General features: G+C 40.9%; 1 protein-coding gene across 9 annotated transcripts; it reads right to left on the bottom strand.

Annotated features, from left to right (window-relative positions):
• Nucleotides 1–704: 704 nt before the first annotated feature.
• On the bottom strand, nt 705–13,669 carry LOC135581570 (phosphomethylpyrimidine synthase, chloroplastic-like). Of its 9 annotated transcripts, XM_065189361.1 has the most exons (15): nt 12,569–13,669; nt 11,884–11,949; nt 11,664–11,798; nt 11,500–11,565; nt 11,225–11,410; nt 11,047–11,133; nt 10,845–10,958; nt 10,632–10,756; nt 10,441–10,549; nt 5,536–5,840; nt 5,302–5,429; nt 4,150–4,976; nt 2,693–3,369; nt 1,604–1,703; nt 705–1,479 (listed from the first exon to the last, which is right to left on the bottom strand). In XM_065189361.1, exons 1-14 carry the CDS (start codon nt 13,517–13,519, stop codon nt 1,694–1,696), a joined length of 3,786 nt encoding a protein of 1,261 aa, XP_065045433.1. In that variant the 5' UTR covers nt 13,520–13,669; the 3' UTR covers nt 705–1,479; nt 1,604–1,693. The 9 variants fall into 9 exon arrangements, with proteins under 9 accessions (XP_065045433.1, XP_065045430.1, XP_065045426.1 ...); XM_065189352.1 differs by lacking the exons at nt 705–1,479; nt 1,604–1,703; nt 2,693–3,369; ... (1 more) ...; nt 5,302–5,429; nt 5,536–5,840 and adding exons at nt 7,257–7,796; nt 8,637–8,760; nt 8,837–9,160; nt 9,239–9,364; XM_065189358.1 differs by lacking the exons at nt 10,441–10,549; nt 10,632–10,756; nt 10,845–10,958; ... (4 more) ...; nt 11,884–11,949; nt 12,569–13,669 and adding an exon at nt 6,374–6,648 and having other exon boundaries at nt 705–1,002; nt 1,100–1,170; nt 1,264–1,479.
• Nucleotides 13,670–14,043: the final 374 nt, after the last annotated feature.

Below are 14,043 nucleotides of genomic sequence, written 5' to 3'. Positions count from 1 at the left end.
GTCGGAAGGGAAAGGAAGAAGTAAGAAGTAGATTAGATGAATCCACAACCTAAAGTTACGAGAAATCCCTAGGAGCTCGTGTAGAACTTCACCGAAAGCGATAGACAAAAGATATTCCTACATCGTGAATCGCTGGAGCGCTTCGTGCGAGAGAGGGAAGCAAAGAAGCAAAAAATTGAACAGGGACGAGAAAGAAGTTAGAGGACCGACCGGAGAGGAGGCGAGGGATCCACAATCGGCGCAAGGGCGACGAAGAGTTCCTAGCCAACCACGGTTTTGAGGAACCCATGGTTTCTTTAGGGCGGGCGTAGGCGAGAGGAGGAAGGAGACGAATGATTCCGCGGTAAGTGCCCGTCCACGGCGCCTTTTAATGTTGCTTTTGAACTAAGTGGGCTGGATATATAGAGTGTTCCTCTTTAGGTCTCAAGGCCCAACATCTATGCAACAAGGAGTTAACGCGGCATTATCGTGCCTTCCCGTAACGGGCATGTCTATGGGCGAACTCCAGGCTCCTCCTCTGGTGCTATACTTGGTTTCTAAATCAAATATAGAGATTTCCTTGTGTTACCATTTCACTAGTTTTGGGGGAGAGCATTGGACTCCTTGAGGTTCACTCTTTTACAACCTACATTTGGCACGACAATAAATCATGCAAATATCTGATGAGTACATTAAAGAGCACTGTTGGAGAATTAAATAGCTAATTGACGAAAGTCGTGCTATATTTTCATTTACTAGGATTCCATACATCCATCAGAATGATCTGATCTGATCAGATATCATGCCAAAATCCCAATCACGCAACAGCTACGTCGAAGAAAATGAGGGGTGTTGTAGACATTCCCTCAAACAGAAGCGTTGCATCAGACGACTGCACCCGCTGCCAAGGGAAGAAAAAAGAAGCAGCACTCTCCCTACGCAGGCATTACCCTGGTCAGGTTTAAAAGGGTCTTTCTCAGCCTGCACCAGTCTTCCATGGCTGGAGAGACTGGGCAAGCACCCCTGGTGCTGATTACAATTAGCCTCTATGAAAGAAAAGGAAATCATTCTACTAAACCCTAGAATCACAAAGGCCAGTCCCAGGTATCTTGTATCCTACCAAGGAGTAGGGGCTGACTGGTTGCAGCTTAATCCAACAGTGGCAAAGAGCCCAAAGTGGTAGATGCAAACCTGTCATTGTGGGATATAAGATACAAGCTCCCACCAACTTGATAGGAATGCGATAACACGAAAGGAACAGAAGCATTTCAGGTTACTGCCCACCACATCAAACTGCTTCGAAGTTGAAAGATCAGTTCATGCAGGATAAGCCAGCTGACAAATTGGCGCAGAATTCCCTGAGCATGCACAAAAACAAAAAGGAAAAGATTGCACGCTCCCTACGCAGGCATTATCCTGTTCAGGTTCAAAGGGACTTTCTCAGCCAAGCCTGCTGCCATCCTTTGCCAAAACGGCGATGGGTGCAGCAGAATGGCACCCCTGGTGCAATTTCCCATTAATTCACAAGCACATGAAGCATAAAGCATCAGGAAAAATAGTTCTTTATTTCTGCAGGATTTAAACAGAGGACAACTTTAGGATCAACCAACTAACATGTTCTTACCAAAGTTTACGATACGAAGAGTTGTCCATGATAGCCATGAATCTTATTACGAACTGCTCTAACTTTTCTAATTCTCCAAAGATGGAATCTTCAGATAGTACTGCAAGAAATTTGCAGAAAAAATACATCAGAGAAACTCATCTTGTATAACAAAAAAAAAAAGTACTGTGAGCCATTACAGCTCAGCTCACAGATATTCAACAAAATGTAGTCGCATCCACTTATTGAATATGCAAAATGTAGATTACCTTAAGAATGATTCTGGATAGAAAGTACATATTATATCATCTTTAAGAGTCTAATATATATTGTAATTGCAAATATAACATGCAGTGAACCAAATAATTTGGCTTGTAGGAATCTAATTTGTGCCTCAGATGAGTGCATTTCTTTATACAAATAAGGCACTGTCACGAACTAAGACTTACGGATTCAAATAAATTTTGATGCAAGGTTCCCACTTGGGCGTCATGGATATCCCAACATGTTATTAGGCCTATTCAAATATTTGTAACAGGCCTCCTTTTGTTTCGAATTGCTTTTTGTATGTGATATGAGATAATAAAGGAACATACATGGGACCTACTTACGTTCTTGCTCTGGCCCATGATTTAAACAGATTACCATGAAACAAGTTACTTGATTCAAATAAAAATAACAAATAATACAGCTCATGCTGCTGCAGAAGGTAACATGGGTAGAAGAAAAAGAATGGCAAGCACACAGAACATCTAGCAAATTGGCTTAACAATTCTATTACTGTTAGCTCCCTGATTTGTAAAAATTTAAAGGAAATATCACAAATGAAGCATAAATAAAGTTCACTAATAAACTAGATCATTATGAGCCCTAGAGGCAATTTAGAACTTGCAAAACATTTAAGCAGGACAAAATTTGTTACAAAAATGGTTAGATTATAAGTTATGCTACTAATTACCTTAAGTTATTCTTGCTATCAATAAGAGTCAATTTACTATAACATGCTAGCACAAATTCAGCAGATTGAGCTCATTTAAAGGCATCAAGTATCTCCAAAATTTAGCTTTAGCAAGGCCTAAGACATGTCAACCGGAAATCTCGTCAACTAACCTTGGAGAGCGAGCAGCATAACTCTCAGGCACATAAATCTCCCCACCAACTTCACCATGCTGTTCCCCACTAACAGTTTTTTTGGCAGCAAGAAATTCTGCACTCATGGCATCCATTCCATGTTTCATGGCTTCTTCCACTGTCCCATATCCATGTTCCTCAGCGTACTTCCTTACATCTTCTGTTATCTTCATAGAACAAAATTTTGGCCCACACATAGAACAGAAATGTGCCACCTTGGCACCCTCAGATGGGAGGGTCTCATCATGAAAAGCCATAGCTGTCGTAGGATCTAAAGACAGCGCAAACTGGTCCATCCATCTAAATTCAAACCTTGCCTTGCTCAATGCATCATCCCATGCTTGTGCATGCTGGTGACCCTTTGCCAAATCAGCTGCATGGGCAGCTATCTTGTATGATATGACACCTGCCTTTACATCATCACGATTTGGCAATCCAAGGTGTTCCTTAGGAGTTACATAACAAAGAAGTGCAGTACCAAGTGCTCCAATATTAGCAGCACCAATGGCAGAGGTAATATGATCATATCCCGGAGCGATATCAGTTGTTAATGGACCAAGAGTATAGAAAGGTGCCTCATTACACCATTCCAGCTGCTTCACCATATTTTCTGGAATTTTATGGAGAGGAATATGCCCAGGTCCTTCATTCATGACCTGCAAAAGAATGAAAACGGCACTCCTCAAGCAGTTCGCTGACTAGGTAAATAGTAGATTGGCAAAATGTAAAAAGCTTCACGTACTGAACTTTATGCAGATTATGAAGACAAGATGACAGGGTGGATACACAACAACTCAAAGGAAAAGAGTCATATGATATGGATTTGTTATTTACATTTTAGTACTTCATAACAAAATTGAAACACCATGTGACTCAAGATGTTTTATTGAATGTGTGACACTCACAACATCAGTCAGGAACCCGAAAGTTATTATTAATTTGTAAATCTTTTAAATGAAAATATTAGTTGAAAGATACAGTGAAATAACAGTCTCAGCTATGAGTTAAGAAGAGAAGGGTAACTGATTGACCTGGTAAGAATGTGCCATGAACAAAAGGGTAGGGTTGGAGAGGTTAAAGCGTTGGATGTGAAAGTATCTTCCATATTTAAAAAAAAATTATTCAGCGAGAAGGAACAACCACAGAAAAATGCTGAAATATAGTCCTTAGTATCATCAATGCAACTAACATGCACTTCAGTCTACAAGCTAACTTCACATGCACAAAGAGCAAAACTAGAGATAATAAACGTTTTCTTGTAAGAATGGAAGTATAGAGTATAGACCCAAAAAAATATTTACTCATTAGTGTGGTCCTTTTCTGAAAAAGCAATACAAGAATGTAATTGATTATTCTAGGGATAATCAAATTTCTAGAAGTACACTAAGAAGGATGACTTCATGACGCATAAACTCTTTCAGTTGTTTTAATTATACCTGCACATCCTTTTCCCATGCTCGGCGAGTCAGCTCCCCTTGCGTCAGAAGTTCTGCAAATTGGGCAGTGTCATTGGCATCATAGATTGAACCAGGCCTTAGTCCGTCGCCAATGGACAGTGCTACATCATACTGATTGCAAATATCAAGTATCTCGTCCCAGTGTTCATAAGCAAAATTCTCTTTGTGATAAGCCAAACACCATTTTGCATGGATTGATCCTCCACGTGAAACAATACCAGTCATTCTTTTTGCTGTAAGAGGGATATATCGAAGCAGGACACCAGCATGAATGGTAAAGTAATCCACCCCCTGTTCAGCTTGTTCAATCAGAGTATCTCTGAAAATTTCCCAGCTCAGGTTTTCAGCAATGCCATTAACCTTTTCTAATGCTTGATAGATAGGAACAGTCCCAACAGGAACAGCAGAGTTACGGAGGATCCATTCCCGAGTCTCATGAATATGACGACCTGTTGAGAGATCCATGATCGTATCAGCACCCCACATTGTTGCCCATTGAAGCTTATGCACCTCTTCCTCGATATTGCTCACCACCGCAGAGTTCCCAATGTTTGCATTTACTTTAACCAGGAAGTTCCTCCCAACTATCATGGGCTCCAACTCCAGATGATTCTTGTTGGATGGAATTATAGCACGTCCACAAGCAACCTCTGATCTCACAAACTCCGGATCAAGCTTCTCACGAGCAGCGCAAAACAACATCTCTTCAGTTATCATCCCTTGTTTGGCATAGAACATCTGCGTGTATCTAGGTGCACCCAATTGCTCCCGCCTTTCGACCCAATTTTTTCTTATCTTGGGAAGTCCTGTTAAAAAAATAAAGTGTAATTAGTAAACAACTTTCTTTAACATCACACGGGCATCTAATGTGAGAAAATCAGCAACAGCAACAAAACATATTTGACTAAGTTGAGTCCAATTCTTTCTGGACTAAGTCAGAGCCCATTTCCATGAACTATCAAAATTGTTGTGGTCTTGTCGATCAACCAATGTCATCCAGAATAAAACAATTATCACGCAGAAAAAAGCATTGTGCCATGAGTCTGTAATGCATCTTTTTATCAAGTATTTTAACTTCATGATAATGAAAATAAAATGCATTAGCCAAATAGTTCAAGTTATTGCACTCACCCAGCTGTGGGTTTATATTTTGTGGACCACTTGTATCATATGTATCAAAGTGCTGGTCCTCTCCAGATAGATGGACTCGTCGGAAAGGAACCTTAAGGACATGACCAGATTGCTCATGAACAATTTCCCTACATAGTCGAATATCAGTTTTTGGTGTATTACATAAGAATGATGCAGTTCACATTTCATTAGAAGCATAAAAACAAAATTCAATCTGAAAGAAAATTTCCATGCCTGACTTCCTTTGTACTCTTTGGGAAACATTCTTCAAATGAAGGAAGTGGAAGAAAATCAGGAGCAGCAGGATCAATTGTGTGCTTCTTCTGTTTGTGTTTTGCTGACTCAGCAACTGAATGATCAAAGGTCAAGGTGGCTTTAGGCATCAAACTGAACTTGTAGCACGTATCCTTGTTCCAGATATTTGAAGTATGACCCATAACTTCAAATCCAGGTAAAAGAGCAGATTTTGGCAAATTGGAAGGGGCATGGCAGCTTCTTGCGCTTGCCACAGAGGCAAGAGATAGTTGTACAGATGTCATCTGTTAGATCCAGAGAAGGGAAACAAATCTGGTAAATGCATTGTATTATGAAAAAGATACACACTGCAATATTTCTTTTTATCAAACTTGACATCACTGATTCCATGGGTGTGCCTTAGCAAGTAGCTAACTCATGTCTTTTGCATAGATTTAAAAGGTTCTGCTTTCCAAATAGAAGATAACTCCACATAGGTATGCTTTATCAAGTAGCTAAAATATCTTAGATCAAAAAAACAAAAAAATAAAGCCAAACTGACTGTATGAAAAGAAAAAAAAAAAGATGTCCAGGACAAATGCAATAGCTTTGCTTCAGTTCCTTATTGAGAGCTCAAGCTTACATCATCCTATAACAACTCAAACAAAAAGCTCTTTAAACACACGCACGGTCAGATGTTCATGATCATGTCGATTGTCGCAGTCATGCAACGCATTAAGACAAACAAATAACGTGCATAGGATTTAATCTACAGATGCATCAATAACCCTGGGATAAAAGGAAATAGTTCCAAGATAACACATCCCGGATGTCGTACCAGACCGACGTTAGGGCAGAAGGAAGCGATGAAGAGCGATCGTAGATGGGTTAAGGACAGAGAAAGCCTCGGCCTCAGCTTCCTTATTTATCACATCGTCTCGCCGCTCTATCTCATACTTGTGGGGCTGCGATTGCTGCCACCACGCCAAGCCCATCTTCCACCAGCCCCTTTTTGCTAATGCCACGTCATTTTTTGAGCGGAGAGAGCTCCCCGACGGACTCGCGATCGCGTGATTCGTGTAGAGAGAGGAGTGAGAGTAGCGGAGTGGAAAGGACGATCCCGTGAAGGGAGGGAAAAATATCTGGCCTCGCGCGGCAAGGCGAGCTACAGAAGAGGACGAAACCCATAGGGGAAGATATTTTTGAACGGAGAATTATTATAAGGATGATATTGTGACCGGAACACAGAATCTACGCGGATGATTCTTCGGGGAAGTGATAAAGCTCCCTCATAGCCGTCCATTTTGTTCTCCTGATATAATCCTGTTCAGTTTGGTGGTTAATCTTTTTATAATTTTAAACAATTTAAACATATATATATATATATATTAAATAATTTGATTTTAGTCAATTTAAATAGGATCAAACTGATGTTTTATAAATTAAAATTAATTCAATCTCAATATAAAAAAAAACATTCATAATCTTTAAAATTGAACCATTGATACTGATTCAGTAAAATTTACCAATTCAATTTGAACACCCCTAATAAATAAAATAATGCAAATAACAAATTTCAGTGAAAGGATGATTCTTTAGCTCATGAGTCGAATTTATGCATCTATTAATATTATTAAGCACAGGCTGCTGCATACTAAACCATTAAAGTAGCATTCTGTTCATCATGCCAAATCACACTTGAAAAGCATGTGGAATTACGATGAACAGAAGAACAAAGTGAACATTAATGTACAAAAAGTTACAGATATCCAGTACCATAAAACTTAATAACCAGGACATAATCTCACAAGATCAGCCATCGAATGTACAGACACATCTTCTTTGTCTAGGTCTTCACATGAAAAAGGATGAAGCGAGACTTTTAATCAATATTAGATTACAGGTAGTTGACTTTGTTTGACAATAGGTCTGTGTACTCATAAAGGTTATATAATTGTTGGGGAACTTCTTTGGAGATTTCGAACATTCGAGTTGTCGGCAAATATAGGTTTTCAGAAAATTGTTCAAGAGATGGTATCCTTGTAAGTGTTTGGGGCAAAAGCTTTTCCGGCAAGACAGACAAAACTTTGAGTTGCTCCCGGTTACTTAGCTGTGGAGGAACATTGCTTGCTTTCAGGAACCTGCTTCAAGCCGTAGAAGGTCTTCATGCTTCTTCCCCTGTATGAACCTTGTCAGTTCTGCAGGGGCAACAACTAGCTTTAACCACTCCTGCAGCTCTTCACCTTCCACTTTCTCTTTTTCTGCATCAAAAATAGGAGAGAGAAGATAGATCAATAACAAATCAGTGCAAGATAAGCAAATAAAAACAAGTTTGCAATGTATTGTAGTCACATTAAATCGACACGTCAGGGATGCTGATGCTAAAATGACATGCGTAAACCGAGATCACAGTATGATGCATCAAATGGGGACATATATAGATAAGGAAGAGGATTTCTAAGACAAATCGTCTTTGCATAGACTTGCTCAATATCATCAAAGCATTTTCTAAAATACTGAGGACAATCATGAGCATCTTACACTAGAGGAATATGTCAACAAAGATAAATGACAAAGACATGTTGGAGGCATCTCTGCCACATAAAAACAGATGCTAGTATGTCGACCAAAATGTTATCTATTACAGGACCTTTAAGAACTAGTAAAGGACTAATCATTGTCCTCAGAGCAGAAGAATGTTATATAATTCTTCGTAACTCAAAATGGGTCATGCCTGGAATCAAAATTCAATTCAGTTTGTATATTGATCTAGTGTGATACTTCCTGTGACAGCATTTGACCTTTCAATAGGAGCACTGAGCAGTTAACATAGGATATAAACAAAGGCCATATGTGAAGTGAATCACTGTCTTTAGACTCATCAGATTCAAGATCCACATTCCAAAAATTTGATACGTACAACAAAGGCATAGGTAAGATATACACAACACAAGAAGATAATTAAATGCGTACCAGATTAGGACTTTGTTAGGATAAAATTTATTTCAAAAAAGAAACACAAATGTTATTCGACTTAGCCAACTGCAGTAAGCACAAATGTAATAAAGCATAATTATGAAGATAAAGGAAGAAAGATAAACCTTCCAAATACGCTCCAAGACCCTCGACCACAGTAGGATTGGCCCGTACAACAGAGAGAGCTACTTCAAGAGCTGATTGCAGGAGTGATTTTACCTCTCTTTGCACAAGGTCAACAAGAATCCCCTAAATAGAGAGCCCCAGTTACTTCTTGCTGATTGATTGGCCAAAAAGAGATTTAAAGAAAGATAAAAGAGACAACCTGATCCCTTCCCCATGGACCTGCCCCTCCAGAGTCATCGAGACCACCGCTAGACAACGTTGCCAATGACACTGGACCAATGTTCTGATTAAGTCCGTATTCAGCTACAGCTTTGTATGCCATGTCTGTTGCACGTTTGATATCATCAAGTGCTCCAGTAGAAACACGGCCTGAGTAAACCACTTCTTCTGCTGCACGTCCACCCAGAAGAGTGACCAAGCGGCCACGCAATTCATCAATGAAAAGCAAATATCTGTCCTCAGTGGTAGGAGGGGTATATGTGAAACCCAATGCACCACCTGACCTTGGCAATATGCTCAGTTTCTAACAACAGGAAAATGGAGAAATCTGATGAGTTCTCTATTACAGTTATCAAAACAGAGAATTTAGAGTTAAAATAACCTCCACACGTGGTTGTCCAGGAAGCAGATTTGCAACTGCAGTTCCGACAATTGCATGACCAGCTTCGTGTCGAGCAACAACAGCCTTTTCACCTCCTTGCAGCTTTGCATGTTTCTTCTCTATCCCCTGAAAAGTACAACTCTTCCCATAAAGTTGCATATAGATCTGATGCTCAAAAATCTACAAAACCTTAACATGAGACATATAAGAACTAAATCGTAGAGTCCATGATTTCTAGTCAATGTTTTCGGTTTTGCATATCATTAGCATCTGAGTTAAGATATCCAACAAAAAAAAGCATATATACGACAAGCAAAGGCCCTTCCGATAACTCAAAAATCCAGCAGCATGTTGTCGTGTAAACCATGAAACTGTAAACAAGAGAAGAACCAAATTGTTCTTAGGCAATGACATCGAGAATGCATAGGCATCATAATTATGATGTTCCTCTTTGCAACAAGTCATACAAAAATAATGAAGTTAATCAAAACCAAGTGATTACATTTGTCTACATATTCTTTCACATTCAAATAAAAAATCAAACAGCTGGTTCTGAACCCCTCTAGAAAAGTTCTTTTGAGAAATGATATGTTAATGACAATTGACAATCAGAATGAGCTACATTATGATGAATGCATTTTTGAGAAGATATAGTTAGAAAAGCAAAAACTAGACTGATATAGCAATTTCGAGAGTGAGAAATCATGCTGAGACAAGTTAGATCCTACCTTTTCTATATCAAAAAACCTCACAGACCACTACCAAATTTAAGAAGATATGAGCACTCTCGTTAATAAATTTAAGCATAGAAAGTTTCTAAAATAAAATTAATAAAAAACAAATTGTAGTGGAACCTGGCAATAAAAAGTGGACAATCAAAATTGATGGTAGACAGATACAGGAATTCAATCTCAAATAAAGAACACATTCTTAAATTGACTCGAGAGTATCATTAGATATCCTCTGAAACATGGAGAACCTGAAGTGCATAGTCAAGTCTTTGTTGAAGCATCCTAGTGGTAATGTTCAACTCCACATGACTGTGTCACATTTAATGTAATGAATGGAAATCAATCTTTTTTAAAAGGAGAGTGCATAGCCAAGCAGTTCCGGAACATTAGGAGAAAAAGATAACCAGAAGCAGGAAGATAATTGCTCCAGAATATATTAGGTTTTGAAAAGATTAACGGTACAAAACATACAGCTATTGAGCGTTCAACAGCCAGGATAAAATCAATCTTTTCAACAACAACTTTGTTTGCTCTCCCAGCTAATAAAGCAGCTTCATTCACCAAATTTGCTAGGTCTGCTCTGCACAATGTTCAACAACCAAACATCAAAAAGGTAACAGATTAAGTCATTACAGACTTATGAAGCCAAATGTTGTTATTACCCAGTGAAACCAGTTGTCATGGATGCAATTTCACTAAGATTCACATCATCCCCTAAAGGAAGCTCTTTTTTGTCAACATGAACCTTTAAAATGGCCTCCCTTCCGAGCCTGTCAGGAGTTTCCACCTGCGAATGAAAACAGGAAATAACATATATAGTCAAAGTGTGGGATGTTTACACATTCTAAGATGGCATTGGTAGATATCTCATATACCATAACTACACGATCAAATCTGCCAGGACGGCGAAGCGCAGGATCCAGCACATCAGCTCTATTGGTTGCCCCGAGGACAATAACAGCAGAATTGCTATCAAATCCATCCATTTCCTGAAAAAGTAACATGGAAGTACTTTATCCTCAAAAACAACAAAAGCCCATGATGATAACCAAATACAGCTGGCCCCTATAATCCTACAGTGAGCAGCTGATTGAGTGTTTGCTCTCGTTCATCATTGCTAACAATGCGATATCGACCATCACGGCTTTTTGCAACTGCATCTATCTGCATGAGCAAGAACAGGTATAGCTTGTAATGCCAAACAATGTATAGATACTGGAACAGATTAGAGATTAATTAATTGATTGTTGATCACCTCGTCAATAAAAATGATCGATGGTGCCTCCTTCTTTGCCCTCGCAAAGAGATCTCGCACACGGGAGGCTCCCATACCGACATATAGTTCCACAAATTCACTTGCTGAACAACTTATAAAGGGTACTTCTGCTTCTCCAGCTACAGCTTTTGCCAGTAGCGTCTTACCTGTGCCTGGAAGACCCACCTGTTAAAAGAATCCATCATTATAAAAAGCTATATGAGTACAAAATTCAAAGAATAATGCCAAGGGATCTATCTCCACATGCCACTAACCAATAAGACCCCTCGAGGAGGACGGGCACCAAGGCGTATATATCTGTCTGGATTCCTAAGAAATTCCTGAGCATTAGGATGACAGGAAAAGTATTTTCTTAGCTCCGTCTGAACCGATACACAACAATATCAGATATTGAATGTGTCAAAAACTTTCGGCATACCACAATTTCTTCTAGCTCTTCTTTTGCCTCATCAACACCAGCTACATCATCAAAAGTGACCACATCTGCATGTTCAGGTGCTTTTGCACTACCAGGAGTTGAAGTCTTCCGGCTCCTTAACTGGCCTGCTGTATGCTGAAAAGGAATATTTAGCATCAGAAAAAGCCAAAAAAACCTTGTGCAATTCACTCTGAGGAAGAAGGAAAGCGTTAGCACATACCTGGGAAAAGCTCACTCTGAAATTATTAAAGGCTCCCACAAGCAAAGCAATATAGAAAAGAGTAATCTGTAAAGAGTAAGAGTTTCCTAATATCAACAATGTTCAAATTGGACATAACCATCTACACATGAAAACACAGAAAATTTACAGACTGTAAGGAGGAGATTAAGCATCACAATTTGCAGCTACCTTAACTATCATATTTTGTTGATCAGGTAATATACACTATGCATGGGGATTCTATTTAATTATTTCTCTCTCTCCTGAGCCAAAACACTAGAAACAAATGCTTCACAGTTAATGTTACTTTAGTCTCTTGAAAACACTTACACTTCTTTTCTCTTTTTATTGTCAGAATATATAAATAACACATTCAGCTTTCAAGCAATGCAGGATAGTTATAACAAATGGTGGATAGTTCATCAAGTGTGATAAATCAGTGAATTAACAAATGAATAGCTTCAGTGATATCATGGCCTTAAGTCTGAAGGTATTGACTAAAACTTATTTTGAGGAGCAATGCAGGAAAGGGTAGACAAGAACTCCTGCAATGGAATGCAGGAAGCCCTATCGTTCATATCATGGCCTTAAGTCTGAAGGTATCGACTAAAAATTATTTGCAGATGCATTGAGGCTTTATATACACATCACACATTATGCCAGAACCAGAGATGTAAATGCTTACCAGAGCAGAGTTCAAGAAACCACCAGAACGCTTGTCTGGGGAGCCAAACTCAACCTGGTTCTCGAGCATCTTCTCGTAGGGGGTTGTTATATCTGCAGGGCGAGTCGTGGTATACACGATCCTCTTCGTCGGGGCCATGCTCCTCATAAGCGCCTCGGCCTCCTGCGCCCGGTTCTCCCCACCAGCCTCAACCTCCATGCTTACAGGATCCTGCCGCAGTCTGAACATGATATGGACCCCGTCCACCTCCACCTTCCGAACCTGGTCATTGTTAATCTTGCTCAAGAAGTCGCTGAACGGCACGCTGACGTACGTAGTGGGGGGCCTCGGCTCCGACCCAGGCAGCGGGATCCCTGGCCGGAGCAGCCGCATGGCAAACATCACGATGCCCAACTGGAACAGAAGGGCACTGATCTCCTGGGCGGGGATGATCGGCTTCCACTGCCATCTGGAGCCCTTCCACCAGCGGCTCTTCCATTTATTCTCCCGGCGAGGTGACGAAGACGAAGAGGATGAAGACGACGACGGCGACGAAGAAGGAGAAGAGGCAGGGGACGGATGGGAAGGGACCTTCTTGACGCCTTCGCTGCTACCTTGCGGGCCTTCGGTGGCACCGTCGCTGGAGCTGGCGTTCGAATCTGTGTCCTGCTCGCAGGAACCGCAAGCCCGGACGCGGGTGGCCACCGCCCGTCGCCGATGCTTCAAAAGCACACCCAATGCGTCGAATCCCTCTCCCAACAACCAGCCTCTGCTGCTGCGGGGGATAGAGGAGAAAGCATGGCCATGGGGACGGACGCTACGGCCAAATCGAACGGGCTCCCCGCCGCGCTCCCGCGACCGGCATGGGAGGAGGATCGATCGGTTTCCTAGTCCTTTGGCGATAGGATGGGGATTGGATTTGGGGCGGAGACCGCGCGGAGCCAAGGATTCGATTGCTGCTGCAGCAGCCATCCCTTATTCGATCGAGCAAAGGAATTAAACGAGAATCAAAAATAAGATCGGGACTTTACACTTTTATGGAAACCCTAAATGCTATCGCGACTTGGAAATTTTACGAATTTTTTTTCTTTTATGGAGGAATCGATGAGAATAGAGAGGGGATTGACAGCCAGGAAATCTACTTGCCTGGTTGCCCGATGTGGATGAGAACCCCTCGTTACAGCGCGACGTTTTCGTGCCGTTCGAATACACGTGTGTTGATTGGCAGACTCGATGGGGCCCTTGGGACCCATACGTGGTAAGACAGCTAGCAGAGTTCGTTCGTATTTTTGTGCATTATCTACCGAGTCCGGCCATCCATATGAGTACACGTGTGTCCCCCTCCCGTGCTCGGAAACAACTGAGTGCTGCCAGTTGTTTCGGCAGAGCCCACTCCACACGCTTGATCGCCTGGGCCCCATGGAAAGAGATGCAAGGTGTTCTTCGGTACATACGTTGGTATCTCCAACCGGTGTCGACGTAACACGTACAAACCC

This window comes from Musa acuminata, chromosome BXJ1-6, assembly GCF_036884655.1.
Source record: "Musa acuminata AAA Group cultivar baxijiao chromosome BXJ1-6, Cavendish_Baxijiao_AAA, whole genome shotgun sequence".
Lineage (NCBI taxonomy): Eukaryota > Viridiplantae > Streptophyta > Magnoliopsida > Zingiberales > Musaceae > Musa > Musa acuminata.
Note: the sequence above shows the minus strand (reverse complement) of the source record. Positions and strands in the feature narration are given on the sequence as shown.